This window comes from Acomys minous, assembly GCF_964271855.1.
Source record: "Acomys minous genome assembly, chromosome: 7".
Taxonomy (NCBI): Eukaryota; Metazoa; Chordata; class Mammalia; order Rodentia; family Muridae; genus Acomys; species Acomys minous.
Window position 1 is genome coordinate 670803 of NC_140488.1, and position 26347 is coordinate 697149.

At 41.1% G+C, this 26347-nt stretch overlaps 2 protein-coding genes across 3 annotated transcripts in view; one reads left to right on the forward strand and one right to left on the reverse strand.

Annotated features, from left to right (window-relative positions):
- Positions 1 to 138: 138 nt before the first annotated feature.
- Positions 139 to 13545, reverse strand: DKC1 (dyskerin pseudouridine synthase 1). 2 transcript variants are annotated; one of them, XM_084790949.1, is made up of 15 exons: positions 13393 to 13545; positions 12610 to 12677; positions 12115 to 12201; positions 9345 to 9436; positions 8964 to 9148; positions 8134 to 8198; positions 7724 to 7850; positions 7066 to 7196; positions 6255 to 6398; positions 5079 to 5199; positions 3727 to 3845; positions 3138 to 3241; positions 2459 to 2537; positions 1343 to 1474; positions 139 to 973 (listed from the first exon to the last, which is right to left on the reverse strand). In XM_084790949.1, the coding sequence occupies exons 1-15, from the start codon at positions 13406 to 13408 to the stop codon at positions 911 to 913; spliced, it is 1533 nt and encodes a 510-aa protein (XP_084647075.1). In that variant the 5' UTR covers positions 13409 to 13545; the 3' UTR covers positions 139 to 910. The 2 variants fall into 2 exon arrangements, with proteins under 2 accessions (XP_084647075.1, XP_084647076.1); XM_084790950.1 differs by lacking the exons at positions 8134 to 8198; positions 9345 to 9436; positions 12115 to 12201; positions 12610 to 12677; positions 13393 to 13545 and having other exon boundaries at positions 8964 to 9087.
- GAB3 (GRB2 associated binding protein 3) overlaps positions 12737 to 26347 on the forward strand; it is a 77092-nt gene continuing 63481 nt past the window's right edge. The window contains exon 1 of the mRNA XM_084790943.1: positions 12737 to 12997. The gene's annotated coding sequence lies outside the window, so the exon portion shown is untranslated. The remainder of the gene's footprint in view (positions 12998 to 26347) is intronic.

Here is a 26347-nt window from a genome sequence, read left to right on the forward strand (position 1 = left end):
TCTACCTTTCCTCTCTTTTCTGGAGAACACTCCATTAGTAATGTTCCCCTTGAGAGTAGTTGACTGCAGGTAATTGGCCCCAGTGCCAATGTAACACACAGAATTAAGAAATTTAAAAGTACTCAAAGGAAACACAAATTCCAAATAGGACATGGTAATCCCCAGATTTTTTATAAAAATATTTTCATTTTTGCCCTGCCAGTCCAAGATTACCAATTAGTAAACCTAACAACTAATAGGAATACTTTTTAAAAGCAACAAATTACATTCTCTCAGCAGTGAATAATTCCATTATTCAAAAGAAAATGAACATTAAAACAGGAGGATATATAGGAATGCTTTGGCTTCTACCACAAACACAAGTAGCCAGATAAGAGTTGGATAAATCCTGCTGTACATAACAATGCATGGAGTACTGGCCTGAATACCACAGACACCACCAGGCATACCCAATACCAGAATAGAGCAGTCCTCACAGGAACTGTGGTTCCCCAGTGAACATGGTACAATTACATTCTTTTAATCACGGGAGGTTCTATACCATTTTATTTAGCATAATTCATTTTTACAAACATTAAAAAAAGTAAACTAGGAGAGGACTATCTATGGCATTGTTTAAAATGGCCATTAATAAACAGCTGCAGACAGCTACTAGGCAGTGACATGTGTAAACGTGCGGCTTCCTCACTCAAGCAAGCAGAAGGACTGATGGCAAAAATCTGCTTTCATCTGTCATATCCTTAAAACAGGACAGGAAGGGATGAGATGGCCAATCAGCTAACCACTGAGGTCATGCAGCTAAAGTATCCCAGAACTGTTTGGGACCTCTGTTTTCCCTCAACCAAGTTTTCTCAATAAGGCTTTCATTTCTCCTCCCAGCTGGATATAAGACTTGAAGAAGTGGCTTTTACTATTCAGACATCTCTTCCACTTTCACTTTCTTCTTCTTTTTCTTTTTGGTGGTATCACTGTCCTAAAGAAAGAGAAAGTAAGTTCAAAGCACCCATTGACAAAACATTTATGACTGTTCGCAAAAGAAATCTGGCAAATTGCAGTCAAGTCTGTTCAAAATCTCTAAGGACATTTGGAGTTAAACAAATTTTTGCCTGTGACCTTCTCAGTGAAGTACTAGGTGTCTACTTACATGCCTTCCCCATCCACCAGCAAAATAATTCCAACCATGATCCATAGCTCTAAAATGCTGGGTGTCCCTACTTCTCTGCCCAAGGAGGATGGACAGAGCACAGGGCAGCACCAAAGGAGGCAATGGTAGAAACCCCACTCTTGTACAATTCCTGTCAAGGACTCAGCCAGCACAAAGGCACCCATAGTTCACACATACCCCATCTCCAGCTTCACCCCCACTTTCTAGTACAGTTTTGGGCTTCTTATCTTTCTTCTTCTTCTTTTCCTTCTTCAACTGAGGAACTGCTGGGGGGATCTCATCACTTTCACTCTCACTCTCCCGCTTCCTCTGAGATAAAAAAATAGTAATTCATGCCAAGTTAGAAATGTGGACAGTTATCCCAAAAGATTCCCAGTAAACTCAACAGTTTTGTGTCTATAAACTTGAATAGTAGCTGATTTATTAAAGACTTGTAGACAGTATCTCACCAAAGAAAAAATAAAAGCCACAGACTATGCAATATAGATGTGTCAAAGCAGCTTGGGGTATAGAAGGCCTGAGAAACTGTCTTAGTGAACCAACTTCAAGACCTGCGAATGTTCCCTTAGGTGCTTTCACATCTGACAAATCACAAGTTCCACCCACATAGCTTCTTTATAAACAGTGAGCTAGTATTAACTGAAGATATTTGCTAGTGTCTGACAATTCTATTCCTGCTGAGTTTCCTATAGGCCTCTGATTTCAGCACTTAAGACTCATGGTAGAATCTAAATATATGTGATACATTCCACACAAGGCTATTGCCAGAGCAGAGCTATAGGAGCCAAGTAACGGTTTTGTTGTTTGTTTTTCAAGACAGAGTTTCTCTGTGTAACAGCCTTGTCTGTCCTGGAACTCACTCTGTAGACCAGGCTGTCCTCAAATTCCCACCTGCCTCTGTCTCCTGAGTGCTGGGATTAAAGATGTGCACCACTGCCTGCCCAAGGTAACTGATTCTTAAGCCCACACTCCCGCTACAGCAGACACAGTAACACAAACGCCACTGAACCCAACAAGTCACATGTGTGTAGACCACAGCATGGATAAAAGCCTTACTAGCTAGGACATGTGACTGGACTACATTGTTAAATACGAGTCTATCTTAGAATTATCTCTTAAGGCAATTTCTTTTTTCTTTCCTTCTTTTATTTGTTTTGAGACAGGGTTTCTCTGTGTAGCCTTGGCAGTCCTCAAACTCAGAGATCCACCTGAGACTAAAGACATGCATTACCACAACCCAGCTTGAAACACCTTTCTTTCTGAAACACATTTCAAACAGATCATACCACTCACTTTTATGGCTTGTACTGTTTCATCAGCTAACTGGGGGGCTTGTACTGCTTCAGCAACCAGTGCTATCTTGCCAGAATCACTGAAAAGAGGTAGTAATGAGGTTAAATTCACAGTAGTCCTGCCATGTCTTGTTATTCATTGATATGGGGCAATCCTAAAGCCTCCATGAAATACTGATGCTCAATCCACCAGTTGATTCTCTTCATAGCCCATGCCTTGGCTAGTAAATAAGCTCGGGCCTGTACAGTAGTGGTTACTACCTGGCCCAGGCCTCAAAGAGCCAAACAAGGAAAAGAAAACTGAACTACAACATAAGGGCCTGTCTATGGCCTAGTATTTAGCAGCTGCCCCAAATAAAACCTTCACCTCCCCGTGGCTGTGCAGTCTCCTGTCCTCACTTGTAACCGATGCCAGAGGCCTTGAACTAGACCAATGACTCACTGTAATGAACACCTGCATGTGTGGACAGAAGGGTATACTGTGGGACACACTGAGACACACTCCAGCTTCCACAATGAGAGTTTTCTTTTTCTTTTGGGGAGAAGGTTACAAGGGCTGAGGGTGGATATGAACGGATGGGGAGATGGGTGGAATTGGGGTGTGTGATGTAAAACTCACAAAGAAATAATAAAAAGTTTAAAAAAAAAATACAATTGAAAACAAACAAACCCATCTTTACCTATAGTCAATGTAATCCTGTTTCCAGATGGCAGGCGTGTTGTCTGTGGGTTTGCCATGCTTGTCTAGAAGTCCTTGCTTGATCATCATCTTCTTCTGACTTGCCTGGAGGCATTTCAAACATTAAACTATTATCAATTCAGGAAGTAGCCATTACGATCGATCACACATCATGGCTTAGACCAAGCCTGTATAGGCTATCACATATTCTCAGCAGGACCTCATGCCTATAAAACTGTCCTGAATCCTTCCCTCTCCCCTTATTGTCATCAATATCAAACTTATTCTTCACAATGGCTTAAGTGAAAAGCCCCCAGACTCAAGATGGGGTTAAAACTTTCACTGTGCATACTCCGGGGACCAAGAAACTTCTCCACATTCTTAACATTCATACTTCACCACCCCAGTGCAATTACTTAAATAACGCTTCAACTAGAGTGAGAATCTCTAAAGTCCAAGGCAGGGCATGCCTCTGCTCACCATCAATAATCTAGAGCCCCAAATAATAAAAGGTTGTGGCAGGGCTGCACGAGTCAGTACTTAGTAAGACAAATATAACCCAGCAAAGGCTACAACCTAGTGTCACTGACCTTTGGACCTAAACCCCACTTGCGAGGATAAGTATCTCTTTCCATGATCACCCTCTTTATCTTGGCTACTATACCATGGTCACAGGTGGAAATCACTGCTGTAGTCATCAATGCAATAGCTGCGGGCATTAGAAAGAGAAAAAAGAATGTTTTGGTAATAGATAAGTTCTACTCTTTTATGCCTTTTTAGAACGCTGGACTTTCCTTAGGATATAGAAAAGTCCCCACCACAAGAGTGATTTGAACTAACAAATTAAAAGACAACAAAAGTAACTGAAGAAACACATTAGAAGGCATGTACCTCTACGGAGGTGCATGAATTATGTGTATACCGCCCTCAAACTTACAAAAATATTTAAAGTTGTAAGAATCTCTGTTCTGCTATAAATCAAAATGGACCTTTCACAGATACTTACCCACAGAACTGAGACAAGACTTACTTCTGGTGCAAATTAGAGTTACTAAATGAATAGCTTGGACTTAGGGAGAAGGCCACAGAGCACTATAAGTTGTATGGGACAATCAATCCAATAGCAGCTAGCTAAACTTTTACAAATTAAGTCACTGATACACCTGGCAGTGATGGCACAGGCCTTTAATCCCAGCACTCAGGAAGCATACGCAGATGAACTTCTATATAAGGTCAAGGCCAGCCTGGTCTACAAAGAGTGTTCTAGGACTGCCAAGGCTACATAGAGAAACTGTCTCCAAAACCAAAAAGGGGAGCTGGAGAGATGGCTCAGAGGTTAAGAGCACTGGCTGCTCTTCCAGAGGTCCTGAGTTCAATTCCCAGCAACCACATGGCAGCTCACAGCCATCTATAATGAGATCTGGTGTCCTCTTCTGGCCTGCAGATATATGCAGGCAGAACGCTAAACATAATTAATAAATCTTTAAAAAAGCAAAACAAAACAAAACCCCAAAAGGGAATTGGAGACATGGCTCAGAAGATAAGAGCATTGCCCGCTCCTCCAGAGGTCCTAAGCTCAATTCCCAGCAACCACATGGTGGCTCACAACCACTGTGATATGATCTGATGTGCTTTTCTGGTGTGCATATACATAAAATAAATATTTTTCTTAAAAGGCTTTCCTTTAATCATCACAGACAACCATCACTACTCTTAATCTTGGAGTTTCACTAGTCAAGAGCATACAATATTTCCTTCTTAATCTATATCCAACTAACCTAATAAATTCTAAATTATTCATAAATTACCCATACAAACCCCAGGAGACACCATGATTATATAAAATCAAGGGACTCTGACATGGGATTGGCTGAAAATGAACCTAGCTTTGGTGATGCACAGCCCCAATTCAAGAAATAATGAGGGCTACTCCCCTCCTTACCCATGCATATAGCTTCCCCTTTGGTGGTAATGACCACAATCTCCTGGTTGACCTCAATGCCATCCTCATATCGGAGAACACCAGGAAGCATGATCTTGGCCCCATAGCAAATTGCATTCACCTGTGGAGATAATATCACACAAGAGGGCCAGATGTTATCCATCATGCCTGTTCCACTTCCATACCAGAACAGAGGAAGACTGAAGGGGGAGGTAGCCTGAGAGTGGGAAATAGGACTAATAGCACTGATAGCCCATTGACTACAGTGGAGGACAAAGGGAAACAGAACAGTAACAAACATCTATTATGTGCTAGCACTGCTCTAAAAATTTCACATTAGCTACAAAATACAAAAGAAAACTTTAAAGATGACTCAGCATGTCTGATGGCCCACATTCAATGCCAAAATTACACTGAGCTCAAAGACATATTGCACCATGCATGTGCTCACGTACATACATATATCATAAGACATCCATAATATAAACAAGGGGCTAGAGAGATGGCTCAGTGGTTAAGAGTGCCACCTGCTCTTCCAAAGGTTCAATTCCCAGCAACCACATGGTGGCTCACCATCTATGTGATCTGGTGCCCTCTTCTGGCCTGTGGGAGTTACATTATAAGGTAATACAGTAAATACACAATAAGAGTGATGATCAGCTCAGTGAAGTCTGGATTATATTGTCTCAAATGATATTGTACTTCAACAGAAAGCAGTATTTCATTGAAATCCCTACTGAGTAAATAGTATACCTCTGAAATCCTCCAGTCCCATTGAAATAATCATTTATAGTAACTTAAATAAATCAAGATTATTTTAGGGACAGCCAGAACCACAAATTAGAGGAGGGCAAATTTTAGATAGCACTGATAGTTTACTACTTGAACAAAGTTGCTTGAGAAAGAATACTAAGTCAATGTTAAATTTACCTTATTTTGAAATACAGATAGACCTAGAGTTGAAATTTTACTTTAAAGTGATATACCTGGTTTTAACCTGATTTAACAAATCTAGCAATATATGTTTCCATTTTTAATGGCAGAAAGAGAACCTATACCATGGGGGAGAGGAGTAACCACAAGGAAAACAAAAATATGATAAATATCATTTCACAATAATATTTCATCTTTGAGGCTACATTCTCTGCAAACACAGACTCTTAGCCCATAACTTACTGCACTATCTTTCATAACCAGGCGTTTATGAGATGTCAACAGCTTTTCCAAAGGGTAAATAACACGTCGCAAGTAACTCTCATCCTTATGGTTATCATACAACCACTGAGCATCAAGTACATCATGCATTGTCACCATGTGGTCCTGAAAGGCAATCAGATATTAAATTCTGTGTTTTCATATTGTACATCCATCCATCAGACACCCAAACTTTTTACAATTGAATGTAACTATACGCTGTTTTCTAGTCTAGGCTCATCGTGAGTTTTTAAGAATCTCCTTTAAGGTATTTGTACATGTCGCCATATTAGATCTAAGCAGGACACTCCATTTTTGGTACCGCTTAGTATGGAACCCAAGTATTTGCAAATGCTTGCCAAGTGCTCTAACACTGAGTCACCTCCTCTACCTCTAAGCAAGATTGGTGTAGACTAGGAAGCATATGAACAGAGTAATTACGCTCTACTCAATTATTTCCTTTAGCCAATTTCAATGTCCCAAAGTTTAATTAACAGAACAGGGAAGCTGCCCTGAACTGAACTCAACACTTTGGAGTCTTTCCTAAAAAGATATAAAGCAGACAGAGTTCTACCAAGGACAGAGTATAAGAACCAGTTCTAAAGCCCTCTCTAGTCCTGAGCACATCTTTAATCCAAGCACTTGGGAGGCAGAGGTAGGCAGATCTCTGAGTTCAAGGCCAGCCTGGTCTACACAGTGAGTCCAGGACAGGCAGGGATACACAGAGAAACCCTGTCCATAAACAAACAAACAAAAAAACCCAAAACCTCTAGTCCTGTAATTAATTGCATACCTTCTCACTCATGACTCCAGAACGCACCCTCCGAAGTTCCTGCATCTGACCACCAACTCCCAGCAACAAGCCAAGGTGTACACATAGTGTTCGAATGTAGGTGCCAGCTTCACAGCTCACCCAAAAGATTCCTAAGATAAGACACACAGACAAGTAGCTTTGGCATTTCTTTCTTTCCTTTTTTTTTTTTTTTTTTTAACTTTTTAACTTTTCGAGACAGGGTCTCTCTGTGTAGCCCTGGCTGTCCTGGACTCACTCTGTAGACCAGGCCGGCCTCAAACTCAGAGATCCTTCTGCCTCTGCTGGGATTAAAGGCATGTCAACCACGCCCAGCACAGCACCTATTTTCTTGAGTAAATACATGATTTCCCCCTCTAACTGAACCATCAAGATTACTGAAAACCCTAGGCATAATGGTACCCAACTTCAATCTCAGGAGGCAGAGACTGGTGGATTTCTATGAGTTCAAGGCCAGCATGGATTACATACATCGCAACTTTCAGAACACTAGAGACATGTAATGCAGAGACCCTATCTAAAAACTAACAAAAAAGACTAGAGTTAACAGACATAAGGAATAGAGTACGACTGACTACACAATATACTCAGAGCTTCTACCCCCTAATAGCAGAATCTGAAGCAATTCAGCTTGACCCACCTAATCTTCTTTCAGGATCATATTCTATCATTTTGCTCTCGTAGATAGTCCTCACTCGAAGCTGCCTCTTTACTGCAGCAATAAGTGGGGGTCGCTGAAACAGGGCACCTGTTAGAGTCTCTAGGGCCTAAGGACAAACCACAAACAAAAACAATTTTATTATGTGGACTCATTTTTAAATAAGACAAAGGGGCATATTTAGGGAGTCTAAGGGACATCATTTTAACTTTAGTTCAGTTCCCTCATTTTCAGCCACTTCCTTCTCAGAAAAGACATGGCTGGAAGACATCCCTATCACCAGGTTGTTCTCCACCCAGGAAGCTAGGACAGCCTGTTGAAAGGGCACAAGAGATACTAGCCAGGAAGACTTCAACTTATTCAAGGTATCCTTCCTACAGTTATAGACTTACCCTAGAAAGCTGAGTACCCCCTTCAATAGCATTGTGCAGCCGGACAATTCCCACATACTCTTTGCCTGAAAAATGACAAAAGAGTAGTCAGGTGTGGCCACTGAGTTTTCTGTTTTACAAATGTTCTATCATTGCCATTTTACATGGCAGAAATAGCTGGGAATCCAACATCATGTTTCAGTAAAATCTGTACTAACAGACTTCATGTTGTAGACAGAGAAAAGAAATACTTTTTCTTCAGTCATAGCACATGCCTATAACTCAAACCCAGCAATTTGGTGGCAGAGAAGGGAGGATTGAGATTTCCCAAGCAGCATGAGCTACTCACCAAAAAATAAAGGAAAAAGCACACACATTCACACACATACTTTACTGCCCAATGTGATGGCAGAGACAGATGGAATACCTTCTGTAGAATCTGACTAGAATCACTAGAAAATACCTAAGCAGAAGTTTCTTAGATGAAATGAGGGCAAGACACTTGAGATAGAGGCACGACCAGAGTTAAACAGCAGCCAGCATGCCAGGCAATGGTGGCATACACCTTTAATTCTAGAAGTTGGGAGGCAGAGGCAGGTAGATTGAGGCCAGCCTGATCTAGAGTTCTAAGTCAGCCAGGGCTGTACATAGAAACTTTGTCTCAAAAAACAAAAAAATAACAACAACCAAAACAATATAACAAAACACCACCAAAAAACCAAACCACACCAAACAAACAACAACAGCAAAGAGCAGCTCCAGTACTAGGAAACAGACAAGTTGGTTCAATATATACATGCTTAGTGTCTGGAACTGTCTAAAGAGATAGCCCCCTACTCTCTTTGACAAACCTGCACTCTGCTGTGATTTCACCAAACGAGTGGCTCTTTCAATGCACACAATTAAACAACCAGTCACTTTGGGATCCAGTGTGCCACTGTGGCCTGTCTTCTCTACCCGAAGTATTCGTCGGATCCAGGCTACCACCTCATGGGAAGAGGGGTTAGAGGGTTTGTCAAGATTAATGAAACCTGTCCTAGAATAGAAAAAGAAGTAATTGTATACCACCTGTTCTTGTGGTCTAAAAGACAGCATGAAGAGTTAAAAAGGAAAGAAAATCACACATATGGGTAAAGCTGTTCTAAGCTGCCACTATGTCATCGAATGACTAATATGAAAGCATCAGTTTCAATAGAATTTAAGTTTGAACACAGCTTTTTCATCATGCTTACCTGATATAGTCCCCAATCTCCCGCTTCAGAGGATTTGAACCACAAGGAATAGGTGTATAGTGTGTTGTCCTTACATTTAGCTTATCAAAATTCTAGAAAGCAATAACATAACATTGCAAAACATAACCTTAATAATACATTGATAGAAGTAAAACAAGAGTCAGTAAGTACCACCATTAAGAGCCGGGTGTGGTAGCACACACCTGTGATCCCAGGCAGATCCTGGTCTACAAAGCAAGTCCAGGACAGCCAAGGCTACAGAGAGAAACCCTCGAAAAATCAAAATATGAAACAAAACGAAAGGTCCACCACCAACCATGGTAGCCCTTCAAGCCCATAAATGTATAATTTTGCTCCCATTAACACAGTAATTAGTGTAACACACACTACTAAGCCTTCTTACATACTGGGGAAATTCCCAATACTAGTGAAAAAAAGTCAAATCTGAGTATTTATAGTCGCTGCTTTTAAAAAAGACCTGTTGAAGGTACTATAAAGCACCTAACAGCTGGGGCTGGAGAGATGGTTCAGTAGTTAAGAGCACTGCCTGTTCTTACAAAGGACTCGGGTTCAATTCCTAGCACCCACATGGCAGCTCACAGCTGTCTCCAAGATCTGACACCCTCACACCAATGCACATAGATTAAAATTAAATAAAATATTTAAAAACAAAAACAAACAAAAAACCACCTAACAGCTTTGGATTTCTTGATCACCCAAACTGACTACACCTGGCAACTTTTTTCAACATGGACAGCTGCTCCAGATCTCTACCTCTGCTCTTCATTTGTCTGTCCCTTTTCAGACTCCTGCCTAAGACTTAGCCACCATTTAGTAAGAATTCACCAACCGAAGCCCATCTTTCATCGTCAATTTAGTTTCATTGTGCCTACTACAAATAGCAGTATTTGTTTAACTGTCTCTCCCATCTCTGGCTAAGATTTCTCACAGCAGAGTCCATGTCTACCCAGTGTGCTAGCTTTTTCCAGGGCGAATATACGAAATATAGATGGGGGCTGGAGCGATAGCTCAGCAGTTAAGACACTGGCTGCTCTTCTGGAGGTCCTGAGTTCAATTCCCAGCAACCACATAGTGGCTCACCACCATCTATACTGGGATCTGATGCTCTCTTCTGGCCTGCAGGTATACATGCAAATAGGGCACTCATACACCTTAAATAGATAAATCTTTTTTTAAAAAGTGGGCAGTGGTGGCTTGTGATTTTAATCCCAGCACTTGGGAAGCAGAGGCAGACCAGCCTGCTCTACAGAGTGAGTTCCAGGTCATCCAAGCCTACACAGAGAAACCCTGCCTCAAAAAACAGAAAAACAAAAGAACTCACACTGTAGTTGAGAATAGACTTTCGTAAGCTATTCTTTGACTTCCACACACACTTCAAGTGTGTCATGCGCCCACATCCCACCCACACTGTAATAAATTAAAGTTTATATTAAAAGCACCTCTTCGTTAAGAGATGCCTCAATTTATAGTTGGCATCCACTTTGTAAAAATTATAAATTTTAGTTCAGCCCATTATTCAATTCCACCATTTAAATCCCTAAATAATAACCTATAATTTCTATGACATGCTTCATAGAATAACCCCCAGCACATCATCCTAAGAGAAAATATGAGCAACTAATAGATTCAGTGAGGTTAAATGATCAGCCTAAACTGGGCGTGGTGGCGCAGGCCTTTAATCTCAGCACTCAAGAGGCAGAGGCAGGCGGATCTCTGTGAGTTCAAGGACAGCCTGGTCTAGAGTGAGTCCAGGATAGCCAAGGCTTCACAGAGAAACCATGTCTGGAGAAACAAAAACAAAACCAAAAGAAAACAACAACAAAAATGACTGGCCTACGGTCACAATCTTGATTCAAAGGTGTCTGGCTTTAAAACTCCTAGGCACTGAAACAATATGCAGTTTACTTTCAGAAGTACAATTATCTAATAACCAACAGCAATTAACATTTTGGTGACATACTATATTACAGAACAACGTTGGATGAATTAAAATTTTTTTTACATAACTGAGCCCTTCATCACAAGATACATTAAAAACTGTCTTTAAAAAAAGATTCATTTATTTATTATGTATACAGTATTCTGACTGCAAGCCAGAAGAAGGCATCAGATCTCATTATAGATGGTTGTGAGCCACCATGTGGTTGCTGGGAACTCATGACCTTTGGAAGATCAGTCAGGGCTCTTAACTCTGAGCCATCTCTTCAGCCTGGAAAAAGTGTCCTTTTTTTGAGACAGGGTCTCTCTGTGTAGCCTTGGCTGTCCTGGACTCACTCTGTAGACCAGGCTGGCCTTGAACTCACAGCAATCTGCCTGCCTCTGCTTCCCGAGTGCTTCGGAAAAACCGTCTTTTGTTTGTTTGTTTGTTTTTTCCGAGACAAGGTTTCTCTGTGTAGCCTTGGCTGTCCTAGACTAACTTTGTAGACCAGGCTGGCCTCGAACTTACAGCGATCTGCCTGCCTCTGCCTCCCGAGTGCCGGGATTAAAGGCATGCGACACCACCGCCCGGCTGGAAAAACTGTCTTAATGCTGCATCATTTGGAAGTTTTCTAAATTTAAAACATGCCAGCAGTAAGCATTGGTTGTTTTATTTTGTTTTTTTGAGATAGGGTCTATGTAAACCAGGCTGGCCTGGCCCACTGGGATTAAAGGCATACTAACACCATGTCCCAGCCCAGCAGTAAGCATTAGCTGTTTGATTAGAAATCATGTAAAATTCAAGCATTTATCTGATACACAGAGCACATACCTTTAGTAACAAGGGCCACTGAGAAGTGTCCAGTTGGGCCACTTTGGATTCTGGTTTAATAAGAAATTCTTCAGCATGTTGTATTTCCTTCAATAGAGGAGAAAACACATTATCTTCCCATGTGACTTTGGAAGTACATGCCTTTTAAACAAACAAGGGATGTGATTTCTGAAACCCAGGTCACTAGGACCTCTGAATTAAAAAGAGCTCATTAAACTTTAGGGACATCAAGTGGAGTCCAAATACTTTAACAAAACCGTGGGTCTGCTGGTGGAAGAGAGAAGAAATTCAGGGCGAACATTTCACCATTTGGTATGACCTGCATGATAGAAAACTTCTCTGGGAGTTGTATTATTTTAGGTTTTTGCTGGTTCTACATAATTACCAGCAAGTGTCAGCGAATTTCTTGAGAATATTTTAAAGTATTTTTCCTTTTAATGTGATTCAATTCTCTAACCTCTCTTTGTCAAAGTAAGATAAAGCATTCCTACTCACAGCTACGTCGTCTTCTTGTAATGGCTGCCGATCCTTCTTCTTCTTATGCTTCTTTGGGAAAGTAATTACTACAAGAAACAAACTCAAGATTTGGGTATTTCCTTGAAAACTAAAACCAAAACGTAAAATTAAGTCTAAAACCAGTACAAACAAAACAAAAGATTTTTAAGTCTGGCATTGCTGGTGAAAACTTAGGTTTGTAAGGCCAAACACTAGGCTGGCTTGGCTGGTAAATGACTCTAGCACGTGTTGGCTTCCGTTCGGGTTCTCCACGTGGCTGTGGCAAGGCCAAATATACTTAGGGAAGCGCTCGTCCACAGGCTGGAAAGTTCCACACCAAAGACCACTGCACCGTCCATAAGGGCCTGTGATCTCTTACATTTGTCTTGTAAGTCTGAGTTGCTCCCAACTCCTCTGACCCTAACCTTCCCCACCCTTCCTCTGCCCGCACCTATGCTACCCTCATTTCAGTATGTCCCATCTAGTGGCGGCAGAAATGCTACCATGTTTCCTTAATCACAACAGAGTAGCTGATGCCTCTGAAGGGGACCTGAGTGGAGTCTTTTGCGCGAGGCGGGACCTAAGGAAACCTGGTCACTGGAGGATTGCAGCACTTGTGCTTTCGCCAGCACAGCCGGCGCGGGCAGGCGAGGCGGCCACCCTGCGGGCGGGAACCCACGGAGCCGCGCGTCGCGAGGCAGCCTCCCTACCGCCCGCTCCCGGCTCCGCAGGAGGCCGCGCGCGCGGGTCTCCCCGCCCGGCCACTCACTCGGGGCCCCTTACCTCCCGCGTCCGCCATCTTGCACCGCACCGCGTGCGTCCCGCCCAGGCCGCCGCAGGCTAAGAGCTGCCGCCGACTCCCGCCGTCCGAGCCAGGTCAGGGCCCGCCCACCGCTGCACCGCGGCCCGGGGCTGGCTTGCTGGGACGAGGAAGGGGAGGGCGTACCAGGGAGGGTCTTGCGCGCGGGGAGGAGGGCGATGGGAGGCGGGCGGGGCGGGGGGGGGGGCGGGGTGTAGAGGAACGCGCGGGCTGTCTGCTTAATCCCATTGGCTGACTCGGCCGCTAAGTGCGACTACGCATGCGTGTGCCATTTCCCACCCCCCCCACCCCTCCACCCCCCTACCCCCCCACCCACCCCACCCTCACCCAGCCCGCCAAAGCGCTCGGCTGTGGAACCTCGGAGAGGCTTCCGCAGCCGCAGTCTGGAGCGGGTGGGCGTGGCCTCTGCTGCACCATCCTCTCGGTTTCAACTTGTATTCTGCTTCAGCAGCTGGACATCCTACTTGGCGCTCTATAAAAAGTATCTAATGCTAACTCACACTGACGTTTTCTGCTTGTTATCATGTCAGTTTCAATTGAAAACGGCATTGAGGTGCAAAAAGTGTGAAAGTGAAGGCCATTTACTCCTTGAAACCCCTAGCAACATATGGCTGTACTGGCCAATAGGAATTGAGTGCGAGCCTGCTGTGGACTTTTAAATTTTCTCACATCAAACTAAAAAGGATGAAAGTGATTCTAGTAGGTAACAACACATAACCCTGCACATCTGAAGATTTATCTTAACATGGAAGAAATATGCAGCAATATGTAATATTTTATTTCTACGTGAAGTTTTTCCATGGTGTGTTTCACGCTTAACCTGTACACCTCACTTTGAATTCCACAGCGGGGATGTCAAGTGCAGAGCTCTAGTGGCTGCACTATGTAACAGCCAGGAAGTAACAGCTCCTGGAAGGTGCCCTGACTCTGGTAGATTCTTTTGACTGTTAATCCGAGCCTTTTGGGTTAAATCTCAGAAACATCCTCCTCCACCCTATTTCCTACCCTACCTCTGTGGGTTCTTTTGGCTTCTGAGTACATAACCTAGCTCTAGTGAATTTGATAGATGGTCTCGTTTGCCGATAGTTTTCCAGTTGCTGCTGACCAGAAAAAAACTATTTATTCCTTTTCTTCTGATCTACAAATACCAAGATCAGACTTTTTTTTTTTTTTTTTTAGTTTTGTTTTACTATGACTTGTTTGTCTGGAATTTATTTTGGTAATGATCAGAATTGATATTTACAGATAAGGTCCTTAAATTAAATATTATTTTATAATGTTCCAGTGGTAAATGTTTGGCTGAGTAAATCTGAAGTACTCATTTGCCATTTGTCCACTGGCTTCATCTTTGTCCTATATCTATGTTCAAATCTTTTATGAAAGATTTTGCTTTGAGAGAATTCCTGAATTGGTGGTTTTTCTTCACTCTTGCTTCTCTCACCGTCATTATAATATCTCTATTTCTCCAGTGGCCTCCTACAGGCGCACCTTTTTCTAATTTTCCTAAATACATTGTCTTAGCGCAGCAGCCTGAAAGTGCCATTAAACTCAGGTCCTGTCTTGGTTAAAATACTTTTTAAGGATTGGTGATAAGTGAAATATGAAATATGCACCACATAACAGATATGATGTGGAGATGTTTATTATCTGAGCATGGGAGAGCAGGGAAGTGGGAGGGGGAACCCCAAAGAGAAACAGAGAGACAGAGAGGAAGAGGAGAGAAAGAGAGGTACAAGAGAGAGCTGGCTTTGCCCTTTTATATACTTAGGGTTAGGGTTAGGATTAGGCTAGGCAGGGGCACTCCTAGTGGCAAGTAGGTAATGACGCCATAGGTTGCTAGGTAGACTGCAAGACTGACAGTGGAGTGCTTGCCCAGCATACCCAAGGCCTTAGCCTTTGGCTTGATCCTCAGTATTACTAAATAAGTAAGCAAGTAAAAAACAAAAACAGAGCCAGGCGTGGTGGCGCACGCCTTTAATCCTAGCACCAGGAGGCAGAGACAAGCAGATAAACATGAGTTGAAGGTCAGCCTGGTCTACAAAGTGACAGCCATGACTACAAGAGAAACCCTGTCTCGAAAAAACAAAACAAAACAAAAGGCAAAGATCCTTTCTGATTTCTCCTCTTAAGTGCTATGGAAGACTAAATTTGTGGAGTTTAAGTCACTTAATATAACACACTTGAAATCCCAGCATTCGGGAGGCAGAAGGAGGCAGATCTTTGTGAGTTTGAGGCCAGCCTGGTTTACAGAGAGAGTTCTAGGGCAAAACTATGTAGCCAGAGCTACATAGAGAAATACTGTCTCAAAAAGAGAAAAGAAAAAGGGAAGAAGGAAAAAGAAAGAAAGTAAAAAAGAAAAAGTTACTTGTTATATAGTCTTACTATGTAACCCTGAATAACCTGGGGCTACCTTTGAACTCAGAGACCTGCCTGAGTACCTTCAAAGGCAGGTGCCTAGGGTTTTTTTAAATGACAGAAATGTTTTTTAAAAATGGCATTGTGGTTAAGGTTGTGAAAGACTGGGAGTTAGACTCTCTGGTAGGCATACTGATAGGGAAAGGGGCCATAGGCAATAAAGGTGGTGAATTTCCTTGAAGGCCAGCTTTTTGACTTCCTGGCTTGAAACAAAAGCTTGACAGCTAAAAACAAAGGCTTTGTAGGTTTTTGTCTCCCTCCAGCAGGCCCCCTGCTCAACGAATTCAAGGCCAGATCACGACAGGGCACATCACAGTTGCAGGGCAATCAACCATCCTATCTTTCTTCAAACCAGCCCTAAATTAGGCGAGGAGAACTTCAGAGACTTAAAAAAAAAAAAAAACCAGCCCTGGAGAAAAGACTGGTTTTTTGTTTTTCTTGTTTTTCAGTTTCCCTGACCTCTTCCTTTCCTCCATTTGCAAGTCTTTTTCTCTGCGTTCTCTGTGCCTCTGCCGCATGTGTGTTTCCTCACACCTAGTAAACACCTTTCTTTAACTGCTAATTCTATTTGCCATGAGATTTGCATGAGATTTTTCTGCTGCTACCTGTTGAGCTTCAATATTTTTCCTACATTTTAATTCTTTAACTGTCAGAGAAAACAAATTCAATCAACACCACTAGACTTTATCGGTTGAACAAGATTTCAAAAATTGTAGAATGATATAATCAACTGGTTTTTATTTATTGTCATTTAAACTAACAATCCAATTCCTTAAACTTTTGGTTCAGGCTGTGGACAGAATTTCTGTAACCATGCTCAAGGGTTCACTTACCTCTTTATAGCACAAGGAAAATATTACAAATCCCAAAAGCTTAAATTTTGATCTATCACTCATCCAAATTGTATCTGAAATTCAGTTAATTTATATCCTTGTTGGTTATCTAAAAGAAATTAAGGGCACCTGGAAGGATTAGGAGTCAGCAGGTTCCCTAACGCCTATTGAACCTCCATTGTTCGAATAAACAACCCAGTGTTTTGTCTAACCAATGGTAGCTCTTTTTTCTCCATAATCAGTGATGGGAGCAAAGAAGGGAGACTCACTCCTAGCAGGCAGACTTTCTCACACCAGGGTCTAGAATTTGTAACAAGAGTTAACCTCTGCACTGCCCCAGCAGACAGATTAAAAACCTAGAAGCCACAGGAGAAAAACTTGTATTTAAAAACAATAGTAAGAGTTTGTAAATGTGTGTCTGTACACAGGGGATATTTATATAATTGAAATTTCAAGGTTTTTGACTAACACAATTAAGAATATAACTTAAGTTGGGCTGACATTAATATAATATAGATATTAGAGTTGAGGTGATGCTTAGAGGAAGAAGTCTCTCACAAGACATTTTATTTATTTTTTATTTTTATTTTTTTAGATTTTATTTAGTTTATTGCATATGAGTGCTTTATCTGCAGAAGAGGGTATCAGATCACATTATAGATGGTTGTGAGCCACCATGTGGTTGCTGGGAATTGAACTCAGGACCTCTGGAAGAGCAGGCGGAGATCTTAACCACTGAGCTATCTCTCCAGCCCCCTCACAAGACATTTTATGTTAGAAACAAAGTGTCCTTGAGTAGTCAAAGTTGATCTCAAACTTTAAGCAATCCTCCTGCCTCAGTTTCCAAGTAGTAGGAGTGTATCACCATGTTCAGAACTAATTTTTAATAAATCAAATCTATATTTTATTTATTTTAAAAATCTAGTTAGTATGCAAAAATGGGATCCATCATGACATTTTCATACATATATAATTATATTTTGCACGTATTCACTCCTATGTCTGTTACAATTCTACTTCAGTCGACCTGTGATGTCATTGCCTACCTGCCATGGGGGCGTGGCCCTGCCTACTTTGCCCCTCCCTCTCTCTCTACCTCCCACTCTTATCTCTTATTCCCCCCTCTTCCTCTTCCTCTATATCTCTCTCTCTCTTCTCTCTCTCTCTCTCTCTCTCTCTCTCTCTCTCTCTCTCTCTCTCTCTCGGGCACCCTTCCCTCTTTCCTTCTCACCCATGCTCACTTAATAAACCTCATGTAATCTAATATCTGTTGCATGGTATCTTATCATTTTTTTATATATTAATCATAAAACTGTCTCTTGTCCATCTTCTCCCTTTACTTTGTCCCTTACCTTGCCCCAACATGTATATAATAGACAAATGTCCAGACTGCTCACAAGATACAACATGCTATTTGTTGTTCTTTTGTTCTTGTTTGGATTCAGAGTTTGGCTTTATAACTCAGGGCATCTTCAGACTCACCATTCTCCCGCCTCATTCTTCCAAATGGTAGGACTGTGGGCATGTGCTAGCTCACCTGTTGACACTTGTCTTTGGGTCTGGCTTATTTTATGAAACATGATTTATATACTCTAGGGGTCTGAATCGGGTTCATTTTCTATGTCAGTTAAAGATCTAAATGGCAAGAAAATATCTCCAGAGCAAGAGGTGAAGACATACAAATGCAGAGGACACAGAGAGAAACAGACCCTCTGCAAAGCAGAGCCAGGCCTCAGGGAGGAAAAGAATGAAAGAAAGAAGTCCACCTCTAATTCAGGGTTGGTCAGTTTTAAGAAAAATAGGATGGTTGATTGGCCCCCAACTGTTTTGCAGCACTCCTGAGCCAGCTTTGAATTTGTTGATCCAGTCCATCAGCAGGGTGCCTGCTGGAGAGAGACAAAGGCTTACTAGGTCTTTGTTTGAAACTGTCAGGCCTTTGTCTCAAGTCAGGAATATGAGGAAGAAAACTAGCCATCTTGGAATTTTAACACTTAACACTTTTATTGTCTAGCCATGGCCACTCCCTAGGTGTGTGCCAACCCAAGGTGTCTGAGTCCTAGTTTCTCATAATACTCCCTTTGCTCTCCAGTTGTATTTCTTTCCCTGCAAATGCCTTAATTCCATTTCATTCTTCCTTATGGCTGAATAAAATTCCAAATCACTTTTTCTTTATTCATTCATCTGTTAGGTACATATTAGGCTGATTCCATAATTTTACTTTTATAAATACTGCTACAGTAAGCATGAGTGTTTAGTTATGTCTGTGGTATATTGACTTAAATTCTTTGAAGTATATTCTCAAGTGCTATAGTTGAGTTATATGGTAGTGTTAGGTTTTTGTTTTTTGTTTTTTTGGGGGGGAAGTCCATATTGAACTCTATAATTGAAAAAACTAATTTATATTCCTACCAGTAATAAATAAGGTTCCTCTTTCCCTAAGTTGTTACCAGCATTTGTTGTCATTCATATTTTTGATGATACCATTTTATCCCAGACCTTTACATGAAAGGGACAATGGTGTCCAGATGACAATAAACACTGATTTAAGAAAATGTTTTAGGAGCTGGAGAGATGGTTCAGAGGTTAAGAGCACTGCTTGCTCTTCCAAAGGTCCTGAGTTCAATTCCCAGCAACCACATGGTGGCTCACAGCCATCTATGATGAGATCTGATGCCCTCTTCTGGTGTGCAGGCACACATGCAGGCAGAGGACTGAATAAATAATAAATAAATAAATCTTAAAAAAAAAAGAAGAAAGAAAATGTTTTAGCTGGGCATAGTGGTGCATGCCTTTAATCCTAGAGGCAGGTGGATTGAAGACAGCCTGGTCTACATAGCTAGTTCCAGGACAGCCAGGGCTACATAGGGACACTCTGTCTCAAAAACAAAACAAAAAAATAAAAATTAAAAAGAAAGTGTTTTGCTAGTATATTCTTTTGGCTATTAGATTTCCACCCAGACTGTATTTCTACACTATCTCTACCACAATCTGGCCAGTCTCCAAAACAATATTCCTACAATTATCTGAGAAATCATCACTGAACATAGGTGACTGCTTCTGATACTAAATCCTTTACTAGTTAGAAATGATGTCATGTATCATCACTTATTGGTGGGACAATTTCTTTTTGCTGTTAGACAAACTTCACAGAATGCACTTACATAGCCTAAACCTAGGAAGTATATAGGTTAATTATAGTGTAGTCTCCTGATTCAATCACAAAGTGAATGAAGTTTATAGTAAGCTTTTTAAATGAATATATATATATATATATATATATATATATATATATGATTCAATATATATAAACATAATCCAATAAGTCTTTTATGATCAAGTATGTATTGTATGTAATTGTAATTGTGCTATACTTCCATGCCTCTGACCATGATGTAGACCTGTTAATGCCAGCATCACCACAAAAACATGATTAATGTATTGCTTTATGAGATCAGTAGGCAATAGAAAAAAAAATTTTTTTTGGCAATAGAAATTTTCAAGCTCCATTATGTTCTTTCATGTGTGGTGTATGCAAGGGTGCATTCACTCGTGTGTGCATGCGGAGACCAGGCACCAGATGTATTCCTCTATCGTTCTCTGTCTTACTGCTTTGAGATAGGATCTCTCATTGAACCGAAGTACCCCATTTCAGCTTGGCTGCTTGGTCAGAAGTCTCTCAGGAGTCACTACCCATCTCTGTGCCACCTCACAAGTCCTGGGATTCTACGCATACATTGCCATGCCTGGCTTTTTTATAGGTGGAATTTGGCTCATGGATTTTAAAAAATGACAAATTTAAAGACTAAGTATGATATATACAGCTGTCCTTCATTATTAATTGATTCCATATCTGAAGACTAAAAAATAAATGAGAAAATATTATATCTTTCTTTACTGACCATATTTTTGTTTTTTGTTTTGTTTTGTTTTTCAAGACAGGGTTTCTCTATGCAGCCTTGGCTGTCCTGGACTCGCTTTGTAGACCAGGCTGGCCTAGAACTCACAGTGATCCTCCTGCCTCTGCCTCCTGAGTGCTGGGATTAAAAGCATGCGCCACCACGCCTGGCTTTACTGACCATGTATAGACCATGTTTCCTTGTCATTTTCTCTAAAATGTATAGTATAACAACCATTAACATGACATATTGTATTAGGTATTATAAATGATCCAGAAATTGTTTGAAATATACAGGAGGATGAGAGTAGGTTCTGGAATCAATTCCATGCAGATACAAAAGGAAGATATTTTTATCCATATCATCTATTTATGAAAGATAAAGATTGAAATATCACAGCTTACAGCAATCTGCAAACATTTATGTCCTCCATTTAGGTTCCCACTGCTGCATAAGAAATCATTACAAACTTAGAAATGTTAAGAACGCATTTCATTGTGCTGAAGAGATCTTCATGCTAGAAATTCAGATAGGGTAAAAATGGGAATGGTTTCTCCTGATCCATATTTGAGGCCTTGGCTGAGATGAATTGATGATTAGCAGTGATGGAATAGCTATAAGCTATCATCTTCTGGAAGCCCCTTCCCTAACATGCCTGTCTTCTGCACTGGGGTAGATGTGAAAGGCCAGCTTCTACTGTTCTTCATAGGATTTTTTTCATGGACCTCTTTTTTTTTTTTAAACGTTTTATTTATTCATTACACATACAATGTTCTGCCTTTATGTGTTCCTGCACACCAGAAGAGGGCATCAGATCTCATTATAGATGGTTATGAGCCACCATGTGGTTTCTGGGAATTGAATTCAGGACCTTTGGAGGAACAGCCAGTGCTCTTAACCTCTGAGCCATCTCTCCAGCCCCCGGACCTCTTTTTTTTTTAATGTTTATTTATTTATTATGTATATAGTGCTCTGCCTGCATGTACCCTTGCAGTCCAGAAGAGGGCACCAGATCACATTACAGATGGCTGTGAGCAACCATGTAGTTGGTGGGAATTGAACTCAGGTCCTCTGGAAGAGTACACAGTGCTCTTAACCTCTAAGCCATCTCTCCAACCCTGGACTTCTTCTAATAGGTTGATCTTATAGTAGTCTGATTTTTTACTTTGTAGTTCGGGACTTGAAAATGGAGTGTTAGAAGAGAAAAACAAAATTTTAAAAAGCTGCCAGGCTGGTGGCACATGCCTTTAATCCCAGCACTCAGGAGGCAGAGGCAGGCAGATCTCTGTGAGTTTGAGGCCAACCTGGTCTACAAAGTGAGTCCAGGACAACCAAGGCTACACAGAGAGAACTTGTCTCAAAAATCAAACAAACAGGGGTTGGAGAGATGGCTCAGTGGTTAAGAGCGCTGCCTGCTCTTCCAAAGGTCCTGAGTTCAATTCCCAGCAACCACATGGTGGCTCACAACCGTCTATAATGTGATCTGATGCCCTCTTCTGACCTGCAGGTGTACATACAGGCAGAATACCGTATACATAATAATAAATAAATCTTAGAAAAAATCAAACAAAAAAATTTAAAAAGCCAAGTTTCAAACTTAAGATGGAAATTTGGAGGTGGCCTTCACTCACAAAGAGTGAGCTATCCTACCTAAATGTAACCCTAGCACTTCAGGCTTTTAATTTCCATGCTTCATAATGAGCAGGAAGAAGGTGACATGGAAAGGCAAGCCTTCCAACCTTATTACTAACATTCGTACAGATATGTACCTTCCCAAGTCTGAATATGATTTGGATTTTCCAATATTTCTTCTGAAAAAATTTTCATGGTCATTTTCTTTTCAAGTTTCTCCTCTTCTCTACTCAATGAGTCGGTGCACAATCCTCATGACCGTTTAAAAAACCTGGCATGTAGTCAGGCATGGTGACGAACGCCTATAATCCCAGCACTTGGGAGGCAGAGGCTCTGAGTTCAAGGCCAGCCTGGTCTACAAAGCGAATCTAGGACAGCCAAAGTTACATAGGGAAATCCCATCTCGAAAAACCAAATAATAATAATAATAATAATAATAATAATAATAATAATAATAAATAATAAAAATTACAAAAATGAGGCCTGTAGATGTCCAAGACATTAGATCCCTTGGAACTGGAATTAAAGGTAGCTGTGAGCTATACGTTTGTGGGTGTGCTCAGAACTGAACTAAATTCCTCTATGAGAACAGTGCATACTCTCTTTTTTAAAAAGATTTATTTATTTATTATGTATACAGTATTCTGCCTGCAAGCCAGAAGAAGGCATCAGATCTCATTATAGATGGCTATGAGCCACCATGTGGTTGCTGAGAACTGAACTCATGACCTCTAGAAGAGCAGTCAGTGCTCTTAACCTCTGAGCCATTTCTCCAGCCCCAACAGTGCATACTCTTAACCACTGAGCCATCCGCATGCCCTTCTTGACATAAGGACAAAGAAGCTATTCCGTAACTATGAACATTCATTTCTATAAATCCTTCTAGTTATAAGATTTAAAATACTGAGCCGGGCGTAGTGGCACACGCCTTTAATCCCAGCACTCGGGAGGCAGAGGCAGGCAGATCACTGTGGGTTCGAGGCCAGCCTGGTCTACAAAGCGAATCCAGGACAGCCAAGGCTACACAGAGAAACCCTGTCTCGAAAAACCAAAAAAAAAAAAAAAAAAAAAAAAAAAAAAGATTTAAAACACTGAATGAACTACAAAACTAAACCCAGGGGATGAGTACAGTGCTATCCTACCCAGTTTTCTAGATGTATTTTAAGTAAACTAACTGGGGAGACAACAAAGTGAACTCGGATTCCAAAAAACTACTTCATATTTAAATTCCTCCCTCTCAAGTCTAGAGTGATCCTTCTTACAGAAGTGTGAGCAAGGCTGAGAACCAGTCATAAATGATCATAAATGATGAGACTCCTAGAAACAGTTGATATGTTCACAATCAATGCTCATTGCTCAATATTCCACAACAAAGACCAACAACAAGTTGCATTCTCTGGAGGAACCAATCAGGGCCCTGGCAGCAGAAATTGGACCACATCCATTGGAGGGGCAGCAATTTGTTTTCAGTTGAATAGACACTTATTTTTTCATGGATTTCTTTTCTTTTAATTTTAAAAAATATTTTCTATCTATCTATCTACTTATCATCTATCAGTTTTTCAGGACCTGTGGACCTCGATGGCCTAGGCCCACAGAAATCTGCCTTCCAAGTGCTGGGACTAAAGATGTGGACCATCGTGTAGGGTTAGGGATTTATTTTCAAAGCCACATTTCTGCTGGCTCTCCCACTTAATGGATCATCTATCTACTCACATTTCCAGTACTTCATGTAACAGCACTTCTCACCAAGGAAATCATCGTAATACTTTGAACTAGTGATTACCATACAACAATGTTTCCCCAAGGTCAGGACTGATAAGAGTCTGGACTTAAGAACTCAGTCTACATTAGCTCCTTTTATGATGACACATAACAAACCACTCTCTAGCAAGTGTTTCTTTCCAGAACCAGAACTTTGAGCTCTTCTGGCTAGAGGGTCTTCTTTCCTAAAGGGAGGAATGCTTTTCCAAGGATGAAACACTGGTTTTAACACTGAAAATTGAGACTGCTGCCTGGCCTTTTGACATTCTTCTTCTTCTTCTTCTTCTTCTTCTTCTTCTTCTTCTTCTTCTTCTTCTTCTTCTTCTTCTTCTCATCCTCCTCCTCCTCCTCTTCTTCTCTTCTTCTTTCTCCTCCTCCTCTTCTTCCTCCTCCTCTTCTTTTTTCCGAGACATGGTTTCTCTGTGTAGCCTTGGCTGTCCTAGACTCGATTTGTAGACCAGGCTGGCCTTGAACTCACAGCAATCCACCTGCCTCTGCCTCCCGAGTGCTGGAATTAAAGACATATGCCACCACTGCCCAGCTCAAGGGTTGATTTTAAACAAGGAGATCAGAAGGACTATGTTTTTGAATCCACAGGATCCTCGAGGGGCATCTCCTGACAGTGATATGTTCAGGCAAGACCACTGGTGATTTAGACTTACCAAAAAGAAAAAAATTTTTCTCTCTCACTAGGCCAGCAGTTCTCAACTTATGGGCCATGGCCCCTTTGTGGGTCTCATATCAGATATTCTGCATATCAGATAGTTACACTATAATTTGTAGCAGTAGCAAAATTACAGTTATGCTCTAGCAACAAAAATAATTTTGTGGTTGGGGGTCACCACAACATGAGGAACTGTATTAAAGGGTCACAGCATTAGGAAAGTTGAGAACCACTGCACTAGGCAAAGATTTTTTTTAAAAAGATTTATTTATTTACTATTTTGTATACAGTACTCTGCCTGCATGTGCACCTGCAGGCCGGAAGAGGACATTGGATCATGTTATAGATAGTTGTGGGCTACCATGTGGTTGCTGGGAACTGAACTCAGGACCTCTAGAAGAGTAGCCAGTGCTCTTAACCTCTGAGCCATCCCTTCAATCAAATAAATTCAAGGTATTTTAAAAAATATTTTATTTAACTTTTAATTTATGTGCATTGGTATGAGGGTGTCATATCTTAGAGTTACAGACAGTTGTGAGCTGCCATGTGGGTGCTGGGAATTGATCCTGGGGCCTTTGGAAGAGCAGGCAGTGCTCCTAACCACTGAGCTATCTCTCTAGCCCCCAAAGATTTTTGATTAGTTGAATTAGACACATCAATTATAGTCTCATGAGCAAGTCACAGAAATATTGTGGTTGTGTTCTCTCCTTAACTTTTCCTGTCTCCTTTTGTCTGTATTTTGTGCATGTCAAGTAAAAGTACCTAAAGCTTAGCTTTATAATTTTTTTCTTTACTTTGTAGTTATTGATACAGGATGGTACCTGAACTAGGAGAGAAATAATTATTCCGAAGACATGGCTACGTTGCTTTGGCGTACAATACAGTGGGACCATTCCTATTTTGTTTTAGGTGTATTTTCTTAGTTTGTAGGAAGGATAGTGGCATTGCTTTGTGTGAATGTTATTTCTATAGTAAGTTTATTTTGTGTACAATGAGTATGTGTGTGTATTGAGTAGCGAGAGGAGTATTCTGTGTGTCTTTGCTTATATTCCTTTCTAAATTTGGAGGGATAGGAAAGCTATATAGAGCTACTTCGCATTCTCCTATTTTCCCATAAGATTTGTGTTTGGCTAATTATATAGACATAGTATGAGACTTGGAAATCAGGGAGGAGTCAGCTAGTTGCAATGATAGTCAGAGTGAAATGCAGTCTGAGACATGAGTTGTCAGGAACTGGAATCCAGCTTTGCGACAGCCTCTTCTTTGTACTCTGGGTGTGACTTGAAGCCCTGACTAGTGGGACTCCTTGATTTCATTGCTCCTGTACTGCCAATGAGTTTTCAAAGTACTGCCTTTGTGAAATTAATCCTTCCCTACTTGAAACACCTAGAATGAATTTTATGTCCATTGACCCCTGACTGTACGATGATAATTAACCCTGCCCTATAGATGGTCATCTCTCCCTAGACATTGTGAATATGGCGTGGTGAGAAGTAGGTTTGTAAATGTCTTATTTCTTCTAGGAGTCATTTCCGATTGAGAAGCACCACAGTAGGGAAAATGACCATTGCAGATTAGGAAGCTAACCAGATGCCACCAAACATCATATGGATTGTGTTCACATCTTGGAAGCTAATTCTAACTTTTCTGGTGATTTCCAGTTTTTAAAGTGTTCACAAAGAGTGCATGGTGTTTAGAGGGATTGACTCTTTTT